The 20,091-nt window shown below is 37.0% G+C and overlaps 1 protein-coding gene across 2 annotated transcripts; it reads left to right on the top strand.

Moving 5' to 3' along the window:
- The first annotated feature begins 1,198 nt into the window (after positions 1-1,198).
- LOC107018021 lies at positions 1,199-19,100 on the top strand. 2 transcript variants are annotated; one of them, XM_015218358.2, is made up of 12 exons: positions 1,199-3,952; positions 4,148-4,387; positions 4,832-4,961; positions 7,519-7,671; positions 7,798-8,024; positions 8,118-8,187; positions 8,378-8,584; positions 10,367-10,605; positions 16,981-17,059; positions 17,149-17,289; positions 18,286-18,513; positions 18,631-19,100. In XM_015218358.2, exons 1-11 carry the CDS (start codon positions 1,383-1,385, stop codon positions 18,508-18,510), a joined length of 4,281 nt encoding a protein of 1,426 aa, XP_015073844.1. In that variant the 5' UTR covers positions 1,199-1,382; the 3' UTR covers positions 18,511-18,513; positions 18,631-19,100. The 2 variants fall into 2 exon arrangements, with proteins under 2 accessions (XP_015073844.1, XP_015073843.1); XM_015218357.2 differs by having other exon boundaries at positions 1,200-3,952; positions 18,286-19,100.
- The last annotated feature ends 991 nt before the right edge of the window (positions 19,101-20,091 follow it).

The following is a 20,091-nucleotide window of genomic DNA, read 5'->3' as shown; positions in this document are numbered from 1 at the left end:
TTTATATATATATATATATATATATATATATATATATATATATATATAATAAAACCTTAAGCCCGCCTATGTGGTACTACCACAAATTAGGATTCCCTTTTAATTTATTTTATTATCAAAACTAACCTTCTCCTTTCGTGATAAGTTGTGACTTTGATAAAAAGTTATGACTTTAATGAAGAGTTTTGACTTTGATAAAAAGTTGTGACTTTTATGAAAAGTTGCGATTTTAATGAAGAGTAACAATTATTATGAAAATTTGCTACTTCTATGATAAAACACAATAAACATTTTTTTACACTACCCGTTGTTGTCTATAAATATAGGGATTCCTTCTCATTCTAAAACTATGAAAATTTTAAACCTCTTCGTCTTTCTTCTCCTCCTCCTTATTCACAATTGTGTATTTTGTTCATGTTGAATGACACACTAACACCATTGCTTATGTTACATATCCTGGTATGGTATGTTCTTTTAACAATCATTAATTTATTCTTATGTTATTTAAGGATAAATAATAAGATGTAATAATTTTCATTTTCCTTTACATTATTAATTTATGCTTATATTATTAAGGATAAATGATAAAATGTAATAATTTCCAGTTTCCTTTAGACTACTAATGTTTGTTATTACGTAATCGTGCATGTAAGATAATATAGTGTTTAAGTGATAATGTTGAATATGTTTTAAATAATATTTTATAAATTTTGTAATATTTAATTCCCGCGCAAAATGCGAGTAATTTTACTAGTATATATATATATATATATATATATATTAGAGATATGTGGCTATCTCACTTGTTTTTTTCTATATTTTAGTGTATTTGATAATAAAAATACATCCATATAGCCTATAGGTGTATTTTCTTCAATATATAATATGAAACTCTTAATTAGTTGATAAAATGTATAACTATTTGAAAATATAAGTAGAATTAGTATATATAGTGATAAGAATATATACTCTAATATGATAGTTTTCAATATAAATAGCTTACAAATATTCTAAAAAGGCGCATCTTATAAATAATAGATGTAAAATTTAAATTTTTAACTTCAATAAATAATGTATTTAATTGCATTATATGATGCTTCGAGCGTGGACATACACGTCTTAAATATGATTAGTCAGGTTGAATCTTTTAAATTTCTATCTACCTATAATATAAAGAAAAGATCCTACCTGACTAACGAGATATAAAACCCTTCGAAACCACAACAAAATTTCAAACGTCAACCTAAACCCCCTAATTACCCCGCTCTCCTCTTAACAAAAACCCAAACAACTCAAAAAGATTCCTCTTTTCTTCATTAAAAACCCTAAATCCCTAAATTTGGGATTATTTTTTTTGTGATTATCCGTTATCTCATCGGATTATGTCGTCGACGGCCGCCTTCACAGATTTCCGATCTTCATTCAGTTCATCTGTTCAATCATCGAAAACTACCGCTGATTCCAACTCCTCCACTAGTTGTAAGCTTGATGCAGGATTTGATTGCTCGTTTTCTATTTCATCGTCGGTTCCTCAACCGAGTTCAGGTTTTCTGGGTCGATCAAGGCGGAAGCCAAGGCTGATGAAACTGAGGAAACAATCGGGTCCTCAAATTATCGACCCGAATGAATCGAGTTTTAATCGGGTCGACCCGACCCCCAAGGTTAGTAGTACTGGTACTGTAAATGGGTTTCCTAATTGTGGTAGCTTCGGGAGAAGTGACAATGTGAGCTTTGGTTTTTGTGCTGGTAAGAGTGATTCTACTTTCAATACGAATTTGGACAGTTTAGGTTCCAATAAGAGTGATGTGGCTGGGAATTCAGGGGCAATGTTGAACAATAAAAATGGAGAATCTTTTGAGAGTGTGGAGGGAATGGGAGGCTGTAGAATTGGAAAAAATGGTAAAGATGGTTTTGTTTTTGGTGCTAGGAAGAATGATTCTGATTTGGATTCATGTTTGGGGAATTTAGGTTTTGTTTTCGGAGCTAGTAATACTAGTAGCTTCAAGTTTAACTCGAAGAGCAAGCACGGTGATTGGACAAATAAGAGCAGCTCAGCGTCCTATCTGAATGTGTCTAATAAGGAGCCTGAATGTAGTGAGAACAATGGTAATTCGAAGTCAAAAATGGAATTTGGACAGAGGAAGTATAGTGGCAATGTTGGACAACCACAAGGGGTCAAGAATTGCTTGAGTGAGTCTCATAAAAATGGCCAGCCTAGTAAATTGCAATCAGATAAATTGAATGCTAACTTTGTATTTGGTGCTAGTAAACCTAACTTTGACTCAGAAAAGGGAGTGTGTAATAAAGATGCAGCATACAGGGAACCAGAGTATCAGGGTCCAAAACTGAATGACACATTTGTTTTTGGTTGTGGCTTCAAATGGAAGAATAAAGTGAATGAAGATGGTAAAGTTGCTGAAGACATGGAGAATTTTAGCAGGGAAAAGATTCAAAACCACAATGGTTGTTGGAATGCCCCAAAAAGTGACACGGGTTGTGATGGGAAGCTCAAGTTTGATTCAAGTAGTAGAAATATTGTAGACACTGACTTCCCAAAACCCCCCACTTATAAACTCTCTGATGAGATGAATTCATTAAACATTGGCCAGCCAGCACCGGTTAATGGTGCTGAGAAGATCAATGGTTTGAATGAAAAGTCACGTGTCAACATTCAGAATATATTTGTGTTTGAATTTAACCAAAGTACTTCAAATGTTTCAACTGAAAACGGTGCTTCTAATTCTTGTGATCTGCCCAAGGATGTCAATTTAAAAGATCCTGTTAGTAGCTCTGGTTTTGATAAAGCTGATACAATTGATGGAGAATCAAATGCCAAGAGAGCTTGTGCATCTGAAATTGTTGAAAATTTTGCTAGTTCATTTAAGGGGGGCAAGGACAAAAGGATGCCTGGAGATACAGTGCATACAAATTCTAAGTTTGGTCTTTCGGGTGAGCAAATTAATTCATTTAGCTTTTCAGCAGGAATCTCTGGGAAAGAAAATAAGCCAATAAATTTTAACAGTGAGTTTGTAGTCTCGAGTGAATTGCCGCAGGATCGTCCAAGTAGTGACACGGAGAGGGATAATATGCCCTTCCCATTATTTACCACAGAGATTTTTGGTTCACGGCACAAAGTTGACACCCCGGAAGCACCTTCTGGCCATCAAGATGAAAAGAAAGAAGAATTCAGCTTTCCGAGCACACCATTTATACCTGGAAAGTCCTTTTCTGATTTTAGTGCATCCAATTCAAGTAAATTATTTTCTTTTACTGCTGATTTATTTTCCGGAGTGAATGAAAAATTGGGTTGTGGAACAAGTAGCAGATTGAGGGACAAAAAAGTGAAAAAGAAGAAGTCATTGAGGCAAGAAACCTTGGTACAGAGGGTAGCTGGGCAGACTGATCTTTCTAATGGAAACAGTTCCACGCACAATGATCAGTCTCCTGGATGTTGTTCACCTATGGATTTTTCACCATATCAGGATACAAATTCTTCTACTTCTGCTGATAATTTTACCAGGGCAACTGAAAGCAAGGGCGATGTGGCTGCTAACAAAGACACTCCTGTTTTCAATGACTCTCACAAGAAATGTGGAGAAGGAAATGAGAAATTTTCTGGAACTGATTCTGGAAAGGACTCAGATACTCGGAGAGATTTTAGTTCCTATACTTCACCTTCTGCTCAAGATGGGTTATCATCCATTAGGCGTCAATATAGGAAAAAATACAAATTGAAAGTTGATAGTGGTTCAAACAACGTAAATCGCAGAAAAGTTGAGTTTTCCACTGATGCAGGTCAACATTCTTCCTTTGGTCGCAAAACTTCAGGAGACATCCCAAGCGGAGTTACATCTCATATGAGAAATAAAGTTATGCATGTGTCTAAAGTAGACGAAGACCATGGGATGCTGGGGCTTACTGACCGTGAAGTCTGTGAAAAGTGGCGGATCAGGTGCTAATATCTTTTAGCTACTCTTTTGGTGAATTGCTATGATTGTCAAGATTTCCTTTGAGCTTTAGGATTTCACTTTTGCTGCAATGATTTCATCATTATGGTTGTGTTCTGGCTTTTTCTGGAACTATCACATTCTGACATTAAGCATTATAAACTTGTCCTTCATATTTACAATGATTTTGTCTGTATCAGGGGAAATCAAGCCTATAAGGCTGGAAATCTTTTGCAAGCTGAGGATTTATACACTAAGGGTATCAAATCAGTCTCTGCTACAGAAATTTCAGGCTCTTGCCTGGAGCCTCTTTTGTTATGCTACAGCAACCGAGCTGCCACTCGAATGTCACTTAGAAGGATGAGGGAAGCCATCAGTGATTGTGCATCTGCAGCTGCCTTAGACCCTCACTTTCTAAAAGTAAAACTCAGAGCAGCAAAGTAAGGGTTCTACATTTGGCATCTGATGTTTATAACATGAATATTCCATATCTAACACTGATAATAGTAACTACCTTATCATAAAAAAGACACCAACAGAAAATGTTGAAGACATAATTAGGTAAATGTACACTCTTGCAACTTAAGCTTTTATATGAGATGGTCATATTCGCCAACACGAAATTAGAGCAGACAAAGGCCATGGAGTTAATCTGGTGGAATTTCTTTTGATCCTATATGAAAAAAAAAAAACAGAAATTGAGGGTTAGTGATATCATTAGGTGTCGTATTATCATCATTTGATTCAATTTCCTTATTTTAGAAAGAAATCTGTTGACTGTTGAACCGAATGCAGTGTGTTCTTTTATAAGACTGTTATCTTTTCCTTCATGAGTGAATTGTTTGTTCACAAACTTATATATCTTGACAATCTTTGCATGCCAGTTGTTATCTGGTTCTTGGTGAGGTTGAAGAAGCAGTTAAGCATTACAACATTTGCTTGGAATCAAGAATTAATTTGTGCTTGGATAGGAGAATCACAATTGAAGCAGCTGAAGGCTTGCAAAAAGCACAGGTGACCAATTTTTGCTTTTCCAGTGAAACTGATGCTCCCACCAGTCCTAGTGCTTACCTATTTCTTTGAATGGCTTATTTTTCCGATTTTTTAATAATTCAAAATGATGTTGACTATACTTCTTATGGGATTACACTGGATATGTTGTTGTAGGCTACTACTTGTTTATGTAGCCTTAATCTTGGCATAAATTCTTCTCATCTAATTACTCTACTTTTTCACCTATGAAAAACTTCCCTAACTGTAATTTGATTCTTATTGTCAAACTTTTCTTTCTTGATCAACATTCTAGTCAAACTAGGTTTTAATTCAATGGGAGTATGTTTGTGGTGTTGTCAATTACTTGTTTTGGAATTGTGATGATATCAGCTTAGCGTAAATTTTTCTTTCGGAATGCCTAAATACGGATTAAGTGTTCAATAAAAAGATGCTTAATTACCTAGTTCGAAACCCCTTGCCAGCTAAAGCAAGGGGTTTGCCTTCTGGGTCGAGCTCGTCACACCAGGCTTGCCTAGTGCGGTTACCTCTCCTATGTGGTTTGTGAGCTATTGCATTGGAGCAGGGTTTTACCTTGTGCGCACCCAAAAAGGGTAGCGGCTGCGGTGCGGGTTAACTCTCCTATGTGGTTTGTGAGCTATTGCATTGGAGCAGAGTTTTACCCTGTGCGCACCCAAAAAGGGTAGCAGCTGCGGGTTTCCCTTGTCGTCAAAAAAAAAAGATGCTTAATTATTAAGATTGGAAGCTATTGATAATGAGTTTATTTTTTTTTTAATTTTTTTTTGAGGCTGGTTAATTGTATTCTTCAACATTAAGGGCATGCTGGCCACCACCAAAAAGTGTCAATTACAAGCTTCCTATAAATCTACAATTTGATCTGTATCTTCTATACACAACTGCTTACACCGCTAGAGTAATAATACTAAACAATTCTATTTAACTTTGTGTATTGAATTGGATCTATCGTCAAAACATCTAACATTCCTTTCCTTCCAAACAGACCTCCATAAACATGATGGTATTAGCCTTCACCATCTCCGCTGACTCTTGCTGCCTCCTCTCCTAACCCATCTCTTTAACAACTCTGATGTATTTTCTGGCATTATCCAGTTCAGACTTATGCCAAGGAATAAATCCCAGATTTGCTTGGTGAAGTTACAATGCAAGACTAGGCGGTAGTTAGTTTATCCTGTCAAATTGCACAAAAAAGCCCTCTCTATCACTAGCCAGGTGAAACATTTCACTTTTGTAGGAATGCCTCCCTTCCAGAATGAGTTCTATTGGGGTTGTGAAGCATGTGGTGGTATTTGGACGTACTTTCAGATGATACCTTAGTATTTTGTGAGGCAGTACATGAACAAATCAAGATGCTTAGGGCGATATTTGTAATATCTGAAGTAGTATCAGGGTTGCATATTAATTGAGGGAAGAGTTTTGTCTATCCTATCAACACAGTGAATGCAATTGAAGGCCTAGCTAATATTTTAGTTGGAAAGGGTGGTGAACTCTCAACTACTTATCTAGGCATGCCTCTGGGGCCGATAGCAAATGAAAAGGAATCTGGAATGGTGTATTGGAGAAGTGTGAGAACTGAGAAGAGACTTACCAATTTTTTTTTGAAACTGCGAGACTTACCAATTGGAAATGCCAATACTTGTCACTGGGAGGCAGATTGACTTTGGTTAATAGTGTACTTGATGCACTCCCTTCCTATATGATGTTTGTATAATCTATGCCTGCTAGTGTGTCCAACTGCATTGATGCTTTGAGGAGGAAATTCCTATGGCAAGGGAGTGAAGATAATAGAAAGTACCACATACTTGAGTGGGATGAATTAATTGTGGGCAAGGGAACAGGGGGAATGAACATCAAGAACCGAAAAAAACAAAACCAAAGCTTGATGAAATGGCTATGGAAGTTTGCAAATGAAGATGGCATGCTCAGGACCGTTGTGATTACTGCTAAATATGGAATGGAGGACAAGTGGGTTATGGTGAGGGGATGAATTAAAAGTTTTGTTTTGAAATCAAGTTGGTTCATGTAAAATTGCATACCCAGTGAAATCCCACAAGTGGGGTATGGTGAGGGTAGAGTGTATAAAGACCTTACCCCCCCCCCTACCTACCTTGTGGAGGTAGAGATGCTGTTTCCAGAGAACCCTCGGCTCGATTTGAACTAATCAAAGTAGGTATGAAAAGGAAAAACAACAGTGAAGAAACCATAGCAACTAATAAAGAAACAATAACAAAAACAAAATAGTGCAATAACCGAAACACCATAAATAATAGATGCTGATAGAAATCAAAAGCAAGACACTACAAGAATAAGTTGGTTAATTTATAATATAAAATATCTGTTTGGTGAAACTGGATAAATTGGGGAAATTTTTTTTTCCAATTTTAAACATGTATTTCTTAAAATAATTGGGATAAAAATCCTAGGAGAAGGACAAATGTGTGATTTTGTTGTTTTGGTTCCGGGATTGTTATCCCACATAGAGTGTGCTACAAAATTAATATTATCTTGGTGAACTTCTGATTGGGTTACTTATTGGTGGCAGAAAGTATCTGAACATCTGCATCGGTGTGCCGATCTTTTGCAACAAAGAACTCCAGATGCAGCAAAAGATGCACTTGCAATTACCAACGAAACCTTGTCTATCAGCTGCTATTCAGAAAAGTTACTTGAAATGAAAGGAGAGGCTCTTTGCAAGGTGTGTGGTAGTGCTATTATGAATTTTGAGTATCTTTTTCTTTTTAAATTTGGCAGCTTATAAAACAGTTGAACTTATAGCAACTTGATTCTGAATTCTGTGTGTCATTACTGTAATATTCTACAGCTACAGATGTATAATGAAGTGATTGAGCTGTGCGAAAGTTCTCTTGATATTGCTGAAAAGAACTTCACTTCTGACTTCATAAACTTAAATGACGTTGATAGCAAAAGCTCCTCTTTGATGCTTTGGAGATGTCTCCTTAAGTCCAGGGCGCACTTTCATCTTGGAAAGCTTGAGATGGCCCTTGACTTAATTGAGAAACAAGAGCATTTGGTTTCTGTTCAGAAAAGGTAAGCCTGAACTTTCAAGAAGCTGTTCAACTCTCTTCCTCCTCTTCTTGATTTCAGGAATGATATTGAGTAATTTGCTCAACCTTTCTGTAGATCTGGAAACATGACCCAGGAATCATCATCTTCTCTAGCAGCCACTATCCGTGAACTTTTGCATCAAAAGGTATTTTACCTATTGTTTTAGGATTTATCTCATTATCATCTGGTATTGGGTTGACCAAAATTATTGACTATTTTCCTCGTCTTTTCGGTTGTAGAATTCCACTGGTTCTTGTTAGTGATTTTTTTTTTTCAGTTTGAATCTGCTTCAACTAGCTTTTCTAAGTGGTTAATTGTTCTTCTCTCTAAAACAGAAAGCCGGAAATGAGGCATTTAAATCTGGCAAATATACGGAAGCTATTGAACATTATACTGCTGCTATATCCAGCAGTGTTGAGTCGCGCCCTTTTGCAGCTATTTGTTTCTGCAATCGAGCTGCTGCTCACCAAGCTCTTGGTCAAATTGTTGATGCCATAGCAGATTGCAGTCTTGCCATTGCTCTTGACAAGAACTACACAAAGGTTTGTTTGCAAACATGCACTAAGCAGACTTTCAGTTTTCTCTTTCTAACTATCTTCAATGACCTGAAGTTCCATTTCTTTTTAAAATGAAACCTAAAAAAGGTGTCAGTAAGTATATTGTGAAAGGGAACTTTATAGATCTGGATGGTTTTACAATCTGTTAAGCCGTAAGCAGCAGGAAGAGTAACAATGCAGATCTTGAGGCCTTTGCTATGTTTCCATGTCTTCACCTTATTAGACATTTTATTGGAGTCAGCAGTGATCACTTTCACAAAGGAGCAAGTATTAGGGTTAGACAATGAATACTAGCTTCAGCAACTTTCTCTGTTCCAGCATATGTGTTTTGAGTTCTACGGAGAGTAAGGAATTGTAGGTGTTTGTAGGGCAGAACAATCACTGTGCATGAGATGAAATATCAAGTGTGTGTGTATGCCTGCTTTTTTGGTGTGAACTCCAGGATGTTTATGAGATACACAAACTAATAGATGTCATTATCTTGTTTCCTGAGTAGGTTCTTTTGTATAGAGATTATCCCCTTTTTCTGTTATTTAGCATTCGGGGTCTGCCCAACCTTGTACTTCCCGGCCACCTTCTTGGTGTCTGATTTTATCCTATTTATAAAATCTCTTGTTTACTGATAAAATAAATTATTTTTTTGAATCACCTCCCCAATTTTAATTTGAAAGGAAAATAATGGGAGCATAAAATTTCAGTTGCTGTCAGGTTTCTGTATTCCAAAAAGCCAGCTCTGTTCTCCCCTTCCAAAGTCTGCAGAAGTCATTTCTAAAAAGTACTAGTTGACTGTAAGCCGAGTAGCCGACTCTCTACAATACTTCCCAACTCCTAACATGCTTAAAAGAAAATATTTTACTGCTACAATTAGCTGACTGTTTGAAAGGGTGCTCCGTAGCTTGTTTCCTTGTGTGCTGGAGAATTAAGCTCAAAAGGCCATACCTGGATTGGAATGCATATTCTCTCTTCCTCCTTTTTTCCTCCTGAAAATTCTCAACTGTTAAGGAGAAGTAGGAAAAGAGGACAGCATTATATTTTAGATTTTATTCGAGTATTGTCTTTTAATGTAGATTTTCTTCTACGGATTTTTCATAGGGTAGAAAATGAGAGAGATGGGTTAACTCATTTATCCTGTGGCGAGTTTCAGAAAAGTACTCTGAGATTGTGATTTCCATCTGGCGAATTAAAATATATACAATTATTATTCTCTATTAATAATTTCCTAATCCTTATCTTTATTAAGTCACGTAATATCATTTTTGTCATGTTATTTTCACCTTTTTTCTAAAAATTATATGAATCTATGTTTTAAAGAAACAGCTAAAGTACTCAGCCTCTGCATCCGCATGGCTTAGAATAAAAACAGTTTATTGTATCTCCACTATTTAAACGCTGGATCAACATATACAGCGGCAGCGGGAAAACAGAACACAAAAACAACAGAAGATTTCTTCAAGATATTTAACGTTTTCAGTTGGGTTGACATGCACCATCACTTTGTGGAAAATAACTTGTAAAATGTAGACATGGTGATATTTGCTGATGTTGTGGTGTCAGTTAAGATTTTATGTCCTCCCAGTTGTCGTTTATTGTGGATGCTCTACTATCATTTACACCACAAATTTGGTGTTGATATTGGCGGATTGCTATAGGAGCTGCTGCTTGAGATTGTAACATTAATTATGTTGTCCGTGCTGTCATGGTCATCCTAGTTATTTTGTGTCTGAAGTGGACTTATATCTGATCCGCTCGGTCTTCTAAATTTGACAGGCTGTTTCAAGGAGGGCTACCTTACATGAGATGATTAGAGACTATGGGCATGCTGTAAATGATCTTGAGAGGCTCATATCCCTTCAGGAAGCTCAATCTCAAGAAAGGACTCGACAATCTGAGGCGCTGGATAAGTCAAATGGAAGCAGTGCCAAAGAAGCAAAGCGAACTCGTCGGCAGCTTTCGACAATTCAGGAGAAGGCTAAAAGAGCAACGCCATTGGATCTTTATCTTATTTTGTAAGTTCAAATCTCATTCCAATTACCATTGAATTTCTTCATAGATATGATTTTGATCAACCGAAAACTTGTTAATGAGAATAAATGAATTGAATGCGACTGTATGAGGCTTGCCATTCTTTATTGTTATTCAACATTCTATCTTTTCCAAGACAAATGTCCTTGTTTCTTCACTGTCCTTGCATTACATAGCACTTCCAAATGGAAGTTTCAGTTGATTGTACGTAGAAACATATATTATCTCCTGTTTCTTATACTTGAACTCTTAAAATATTCTTCCTTCGTCTCGTATATTTTCTGCACTTTTTCAGGTCTAATATTAGCCAAATTTTAAGTGTAATCTTGCATGATTCATTATAATAGTGGCGTCTTTACTATTGTACGAATCCAATCCCATACGGTGGTGATCGGAAGAAGGAATGTTGTGATAACCTTTATCAAAAAAAGAAGGAACATAGTTGTTGGTTTTAAAAGAGAAGAAATTGCAGGAAAAGAATAAAAAGAGAAGAAACGTGGTTCCCAAAACCCTCATCTCTCCTACTTTCTAGGAGGGAGGTTGAAGCTTCTTTCTAGCGTCCTTTCAATCGGAAACCTTCCATTGACCTTAATCTACCACATTTTGTGGTAGGTTTCCACTTCCCATTCCCTTTCATATCAGCTTGGGGTTTTTAAGACTTTGTAACAAGATGGAAGAAGACAGATTTACTTCAATGCAGGTTTCAAGTCTTCTAATATTACTAGACGGACATTAGGCAGAGACACTTGGTCTCAATGGGTGGAGCGCAGTCGAAAGATGATGACAAGGTCCAATATGAGTCTGAAGATATTGAGATGGATCTGCAACATCCTCAAAAACTCATCCAGAGATGAGAAGACCGTGTCTAGAAGGTGGAAGACGAGGGAAAATCAATCTGAATAATTCTGCACAAGAAAGTCAAATCAATATGGCAGATATATGATCATCCTTTCACTTCATGGTTTAGAGAGAACAATCATTATTATCCCTGAGTTAGCCGTAAAGGCAGGTTGGAAAGAGATAGCATTTAAGATAGAATGGTTCTTTCAATGCTCCAATCATATGTCATTGGCTGAACAACCAAGATTCATCAAGGAAGATTTACCCTATGCTAGGGTGGCTGGGGAGAGTAAATGGCAGTCAAACCTTCGAGACTCAACAGTGATAGCTGGCAAAGGCGACATCAGAATTAGTTTACCTCCTGGAGTGAAGGATACTGGGTTGTACAAAAGGTGCCTGCCTGGTGGCATCTTTCGAAGAAGGAGAAATTGAGATCCCGTCACTATCATACATCAAGAAGTGGTCCTCAATTTCGTGGAAAGCTATATTTGGGATCAATATTTATGAGATGTCAAAGATTATGTTTCTTTTTGAATTTCCAAATAGGAATATGGCAGAACAAATAATTCAGAGGGAATGGAGTTGGAAGAAGACCAAAGTCAGTCTTTAATGGTGGAACCCAGTTACTGGTTGTATACCTGCAACTCAAAAATCGACCACTACTTGGATTCGTGCTTTGGGAGTGCCATTGCAACTATGGTCTCAACAAGTATTTAGAGAGACTGGGAATTTATGTGGATGCTGGGTCTCAACAGAAGAAGAGACAGATTTAAAGAACCACTTAAAATGGGCAAGAATTCAAATTTCAGGGAACCGAGATAATTGCCCAAATGAGGTTATGCTAGAAAGAGATGGAATCAAATTTTTCATTCCTATCTGGGTGGAAAAGAAGGTTCGATTTATTAGAGCCTCACCGGAGATAGAGAATGCTGGTGAAGGATCCAAAGGTTTGTTAAATCCTTTGGACCCCTGGACAAAAGGAGTCCTTGGTACTAGGAAAGGACAAGGGTGTAAGTGAAACTCTGGTGTAGGACAGGCAGAACATGTGGGAGCCACTGGAGGTGCAGACACAGCTGGATGTCACTTAAAAGATTTAAACAAGTCATGTGAGGAGGAGGTGGTGATTTTAAAGTCTCAAAAACAATCTATGGGCCAACTGAATAAGGGAATTGGGCATGATGGAGCAGCCCAAGTCATCTTTAATGACTTAACAAGACCAGCATCTGAAAACCTTTTTGATCCTCACTTAGTGGAAATAAATAGATACTGTCCTCTAACCTCACAATCTTGCACCCATGAGATTGATGCAACACCAGAAGAACTATCAAATAGTCCAGCAGTCGCTAATATTCAGAAGGAATTATCGCTGGAGGAAATGGACATAGAAATTGCCAGTGACAAAGTAGGGCAAAGGGTCAGATTTCAATTGATCATCACATTTCCATTGTTCCATGTAGCCATACAGAAATTGAAGAATGGGTGGTTGAGGATGTTGAGCCAATTCAACAGAATGAAGTACGATTTCTTCATAAAGATAAGGAGACTACGACATGGGTCAGACAAAATCTAATTAAATTGGGGAAAATGTTTGAAATTGACTTTCAGGGGCATGAAGAAGAGACATTAGAGCTACTCATGCAGATAGACAGCTGCAGACAGGCAAGAAAGATGGAGAATGGAAGCATCATCAAAAGACCAAGGTATAAAGGGGTATAAGAACTCAAAAGACTTGCTTCTTTTGATGTCAAATTCAAAGATGAAGGGAAGAGAGACACGGGGAGGGAAGGCGCAAGTTGTTGCGATGAAGGTAAAACTTGTTCATGGAATGTTGGGGGATTGAACAATAGGGAAAACAGAAAATTTGTTATGAGTATGATTCACAACTGGAATGCAGACATAGTTTGCCTTCAGGAATCAAAATTAGAAGGTTAAAGATTTAATCAAAGAAATTTGGGGTGGGAGATAAGTGAGGTTTGCTTGCCTACAAGCTAGTGGCACAAGAGGAGGAATTTTGATGATATGGAATAGTAGGTCTTGGAGAGGGGAAGTGTTAAAAGTGGGATCATATACCTTAACCTGTAAATTTGAGGCACCTTTACAAGACTTGAAGTGTCATATAACACGAGTATATGCTCCAAATTGCATAATAGAAAGAGAACATGTATGGGAAGAAGTAGGAGCTGTCAGGAGTCTGTTTGAGGGTCCTTGGGTTGTCTGTGGTGACTTTAATGTCACCCGTTTTCCTTCAGAAAAAAGAAACTGTAGAAGAAGATCAACAACCATGGTGGAGTTCTATGATTTCATTGAAGATATGGAATTGATAGACCCACAATTATAAGGGGGAAGTATACATGGTTCAAAGGAGATGGTAAAAATGCAGCATCCAGAATTGACAAATTTTTATTTTCCAAAGAATCGGATGACAACTTCACTAAAATAAACCAGACCCTATTGCATAGGTTGGTATTTGATCACAACCCTGTGGCCCTGCAATGTGGAGAGTGGGAGCAGAATAAGTCTATTTCAAATTTGACAACTGGTGGCTAAACACAGATGGTTTTGTGGATAAAATTAAAGGGTGGTGGGAGTCTTTTGAATTCACAGGAAAACCTGATCACATCTTGGCATGCAAATTGAAAGCTCTAAAAGGAAAACTTAAAGAGTGGTGCAGGACTAACATGGGCAATCTGGGAACTCAAAAGACTCAAATTCTAAGTGAGTTGGTCAGGTTAGAGGCTGTCCAAGAAAATAGAGTGTTGTCAGAAGAGGAAACTATTGTGAAGGCATCTCTTCTGATGGAGTATGAAGAACATCTCAAAAATGAAGAAATAGCTTGGAGCAGAGATCTAGAGCACTCTGGTTAAAAGAGGGGGACCGAAACACCAGGTATTTTCACAAGCTGGCCAATGCACATAGGAGAAGCAACCACATTGATCAATTAGTGGTTCTGGGCACAACCATGATGGATTCAGAGAGGATCAAAGGGGAAATCATTGGTTTCCATGAGAAGTTGTATGCAGAGAATGTTGGTAGAAGACCCATTAGCAACCTGGTAAACTGTCCTACTATCTCTGAAGCAGAGAAGGAAGCTTTACAAGGTAACTTTGAGGAACAAGAGGTTTTTTCTTGTTTGAAGATGTGTGCCAAGGACAAAGCACCTGGTCCAGATGGCTTCACAATGGGATTTTATATTAAATGTTGGGAGGTGCTGAAAGAGGACATCATGGGTACTTTCAGAAATTTTCATGCAAGGGGTATTTGGGAGCCAACAAAGAGGAGTTGTCTAGAATTCTAAGAGGGGAAGTAGGAACTTTACCTATTACCTACCTTGGAATGCCTTTGGGAGCCAAATCAAATTCCATGAACATTTGGAGCTCGGCGATGGAGAAGTGTGAAAAGAAGTTGTCCTGATGGAAGTCACATTATTTATCTTTAGGAGGCAGAGTTGCCCTTATAAACTCAATGTTAGATGCTCTTCCCACCTACATGATGTCCATCTTCCCAGTCCCAAATGGTATCATATAGAGGTTGGACTTTGTTAGGACTTAGGAGAGATTTTCTCTGGAAAGGGAATAAGGAAACTAATTCAACAATCCTTCATATGGTCAAATGGAAAAAATTGCTTTGGGGGAAAAACAAGGGGGTCTTGGCATTACAAATCTCAAGCTACAGAGTAAGGCTCTCAGATTGAAATGGCTTTGGAGATATTCACAAGAGCCTCAAGCATATTGGAGTAAGGTTATTAAAATCAAATATGGTGAAGAAGATAGGTGGATGACAAAGGAAGTCAAGACCCCATATGGGGTTAGCGTGTGGAGATCAATTAGAGTACTCTGGCCTTTCATAAAGAAGCACACAAATGTTAAAGTTGGAAGTAGGCTCAAAACTTCTTTTGGAAGGACAATTGGTTGAGATCAGATAGCTTAAAGAGTTTATTCCCTAACTTAGCTGTGATGGCAGTAGAACCGGAGGTGAGTGTGGCTGACACATGGACACAACAAGGTTGGGACATTCATTTCAGGAGGAACTTCAATGACTGGGAAATTGATTCAGTCATTGAGTTCTTCAAAATGTTGGAGGAATTTAAAGGTACTAGTGAAGAAAAAGATAGACTTTGGTGGAAATTGGATAGCAAAGGTAGTTTCAAGGTGAACTCTGCATACAAGTTTTTGAACCAAGGAAATCTACAACGACAACTTTGGCCTTGGAAACATATATGAAAGATCAAAATCCCCTTCAAAGTTGTCTGTTTTACTTGAGGTTGTTTTGACACAAGAGAACCTCAAGAAGAGGAAATTTTCCTTGTGTTCCAGATGTTACCTTTGTGGTGAACAGGTTGAGACAGTTAGCCATCTGTTTCTACAGTCAGTTGTGGAGAATCTTTGTTAGCCTTAGGGGTATTAGTTGGGTCATGCCTAACAAAATAACTCATTTGCTATATTGTTGGGAGGAAGCAGGAGTAGGAGCTGCTGACAAAGACAGATGGAGGATAGTCCCGACTTGTATCTGGTGGACAATATGGAAGGAAAGGAATTCAAGATGTTTTGAGAGCAAAAATTGCCATCTACAGATGATCAAACTAAATTGTGTTGACTTTTTTGTTTCTAGTGTAAACAAATATACTTAGAGGACACTGACTCAATTAGACATTCTACGATCTTGTTAGAAGTAGAGTCAGATGTCTTTTTGATTTTTCTGTAAATATGATTTCAGTGCTGCCCATGTACTAACTTGTCAATAAAACTGTTACCTTCTCAAAAAAAGGAATAAAAATGTAAAGGATTAAACAAGAAAGAAAGCTTATGAATTTATGTTGAAAGATTAAATTCTTTTCACTGTATATGCATACAATTTATAATAAAATAAATAGCTCCTAACGTAAAATTAAGCAAAAAGATCTGCTGAAAATTGCCAAAGTCCTAAGGTCTATAAGAATACTATTTATTCAAAATTCAAATAGAATTAACTCCTAATTAAAAGAGCTAGCTAGTTGGCTCGGTCTATTTTAATAAAACGACTGCAGTAAAAACATTACAATTCTAAAGAAAGTATTCAACAGTTGTGACGAACATTTTTGTGATGGTCCTAAAGATGCTATTTTATGTAATAAGAAACTGACCTTTTTACCATAGAGCAAATACCTACTGGCTACTTGCATGTTTGTATCTAGTCTGAAAATGCATGTTCTGCTGTATGTGGTTGGTGCCATACTTCTCTGATACAAAGTTTGCATTACTTCTTGCATTTAATGTAGTATTAGTGTATTACCTCAGTTTCTGTGAAGAGATTTCCTCTGTTAAAAATTGACTTTTTGAAGTTGAAAAACTGGTTGTTCTACATTGAAATCTACCAGATTCACGTGGTCAATGTTTCTGACCTGAAGACCTTGCATCTGGTAGTTGACACTCCAGTGTTGTATAGCTAGAGCCAGTGTATACCTCTTGTAATTTATGCTCGCTGAAAATTTGTGAAATATTCTTATGCATTTGACATATTGGTGACCTTATATTCTTTCTCAGGGGAATCAAGTCATCTGATACAGAATCTGACATCAAGAAGGCATATAGGAAAGCAGCCCTCAGACATCATCCTGATAAGGTCTAAGTCACAGGCCTTTTAGAGTTCAGTGGTTGAATTATTAGTTGATACTGATGGTGTACTCATTAATGATTATATTGTTTATGTAGGCGGGTCAAATTTTGGCAAGGAGTGATGCCATGGATGATGGAGGGTTGTGGAAAGAGATCTCTGATACTGTCCGCAATGATGCTGATAGGCTGTTCAAGTTGATTGGAGAAGCGTATGCAGTTCTCTCAAATTCCGACAAGGTACACTAATACATGATTAAATTTTCATCCTTTCTGCTCAAACAATTGATCATATGCCTCTCCAGCACTGTCATCTTAATAATTTTTGCAAGCTGCATGTGTATGCCATGCAGATTTAGACTTTAACATCCGGTAGAATACTCTTGATGATTATGATTTATGTTGTAAAAAAAGCGAATCTATGAAAATGTTCTGTAAAATATTTAACAGGATCGTTAACTGTTAAGGGAACTTGCTGCATTGCCAAAGCTCCTACGTGAAGCCAACTTTATGATGCTCTAACATATTCATAAGAAACCCCCCCCCCCCCCCCTTAATTTTTCATATGATATTAGAACCTGTACGGTTTTGGTGGAGAGAGAAATAGCTTTCATGTACTAGTAAAAATCTTGTTCGGGGTGTCTTCCGTATAGTAGCTCCAGCTGTGTGTTTTACATGCTTCATGGACCATCAATCCTAAGCTTGATATCATTGGTCCAAGTCATCTACTTGTTAAGTTAGCACTCCACTTTTCCTAGTGAACATTTGGTGATAGCTTTCTTGTCAACTTATTTTATGTCAATTGACTTACCATGTCAACGACTAACATTTTGGTGTCTTTTTCATCATCAAATTGCTGCTCAGCTCCATATATGACCAGTGATATGGACAGCATGCTTGTCTATTTTAGCGGTCTAGTCAAGCTGTACCGCATAAATGTGGGTAAATTCAGTTGTATCACATGTATTCACGGTAGCACCAATGACGAATTCATGGAAATGCCAAGTCAATTTTAGTTTTGACTGCTATGGCTCATTTTTTAGATGATTAGTTTTGGATTACATTCCGGACATCATTCTTGGGAAAACTCCCATCTCATTATATGAGTATGTAAACTTGGCCATTTTAGGAACTCCCGGATCGGGAAAGAGTTGGGGACAAATGAAATTGGGAAAGAGTTTATTGTTTCTCGTGTGTAGGTAAGTTACTAACCTCGGTATTATTTCTGTGTTGCAGCGTGCAAAACATGATTTAGAAGAAGAAATAAGGGATGTTCAAAGGGAAAGTGCGAGAAACAGCGGTTCTTGCAGACCTTCTGATTCTTATTCTTCTCCATTTGAGAGGACGAACTGGTCACGAAGACAAACTAACTTTTACAGTTCTCCATTTGGTAAAAGTAGTAGTAGGCACTATGGACAAGAGTATTGGAGAACCTATGGAGAAACACATCCCAGATGGTAAAAGGTATGCATCTTCTACATATCTGTAGAATTAGTAGTAGTGCCTACAGCCCTGATGATCAGATGGTTCTCTATTTCTCAATCCTTCTGAGTTCTGACTTGCCTCCCCTATTAAACCAAGGTCGAAAAATTTGAAGATGAAGGATTCCTCGAAAAGTAAAGGATTAGTAATCCTTTTTAGAAATCAAATGGATTCGGTCTTTGAGCTATGTCACAGATTGGTGACCTGATCATGCTAAGCAAGACACAAAATTCTATCTTAATGACCGGTTTGCCCCTGGACATTTTGCCAAGTTACATTTTTTTCCCCAAAGATGAAGCTTTTATTAGTTTGGCACCTGCTTGCCCAGTGCAGGTGTTGGAAAATTTAGCAAAAAAAAAGGGGGTTTTATTTTCTTCCATTTTTGCCTTTAGAGTGGACCTTTACCTTGGAGTTTTGATGGGCAAATTGTAAATTAGCCGAGTTTATCAGCATATAAAAGGAATAAGATCAAGTTTTGCTCATGTATATATGGAAGTGGTTAATTTGCTTTCAACAACACGTATAATTTATTTCTTCCTTTATTAATATATGTTTTCTTGTACTCTCTCCATTTCATATTAATTGAATTTTTGAGGTGTTTTACTCTTTAAGAAAGTAGATTACGACATAGATTAAACGTAGTTTTTTATTTTTATTTTTATTTTATTGTTTATTGTCAAATTTTATTGAAGTCATCACATTAAAAATTCAAATAAAGAATAAATTGAAATAATATTTTAAAATTTGTCTTGAAATTGATCAGGTAAAAGTTAGCTAATTAAAAAATGGAGGGAGTATTTTATTAACTATTTTATCTTTTTTGGATGGAAGAGTCATAAAGTTATAAATGACTTTCAAATAAATTAAGGATAATTCAATTATTAAAGTTGACGTGCCATAGAACGTCAACAATAAATACTTTTTAGGGTTGACTTGTAATTTTGTAGTATGTGTCATTTGTGTTATCAGGGCCGGCTTGACAGTGTTCAGAAAAAGACATGCGCTACTTACGTCTTGAAATCTAAAGGGGCCTTATTTTTTATAATAATAGGTTGTAAGTTAGGATTATTCTTTTAACAAATATTGAATGTTATTTGTAGAAAAAGTAAATATATCAAGAAAAATGAAGAAATTTGACATATTTGAAATATTATCTCTCATGAAAAATAATTTAAAATAAAAATAATTATTTTATCAATTGAAAACCAGAAGAAATCAATTATATAAAAGATATCAACAATTTAAGTTTTAGGTTCCATTTGACTTTTGCCTTAGGCTACTAATATGCTTGAGTACCCTTTGGGATGGCCCAGTGGTTTAAGCTTGGGACTTTCATGTTGGAGGTCTCAAGTTCGAAACCCTTTGACAAGGAATTTGCCTTCTGGATTGAGCTCGTCGCACCAGACTTGTCTAGTTCAGGTTACCTCTCCTATGTGGTTTGCGAGCTTATTGCATAGGAGTGGGGGTTTTATCCTGTGCGCACCTAAAGGGTAGCGGCTGCGAGTTTCCCTTGTCATAAAAAAAATGCTTGAGCCACCCACGTTATAATTAAATATTATT

The sequence above is a fragment of the Solanum pennellii genome, chromosome 4 (genome assembly GCF_001406875.1).
Source record: "Solanum pennellii chromosome 4, SPENNV200".
In the NCBI taxonomy this organism is placed as follows: Eukaryota; Viridiplantae; Streptophyta; class Magnoliopsida; order Solanales; family Solanaceae; genus Solanum; species Solanum pennellii.
Note: the sequence above shows the minus strand (reverse complement) of the source record. Positions and strands in the feature narration are given on the sequence as shown.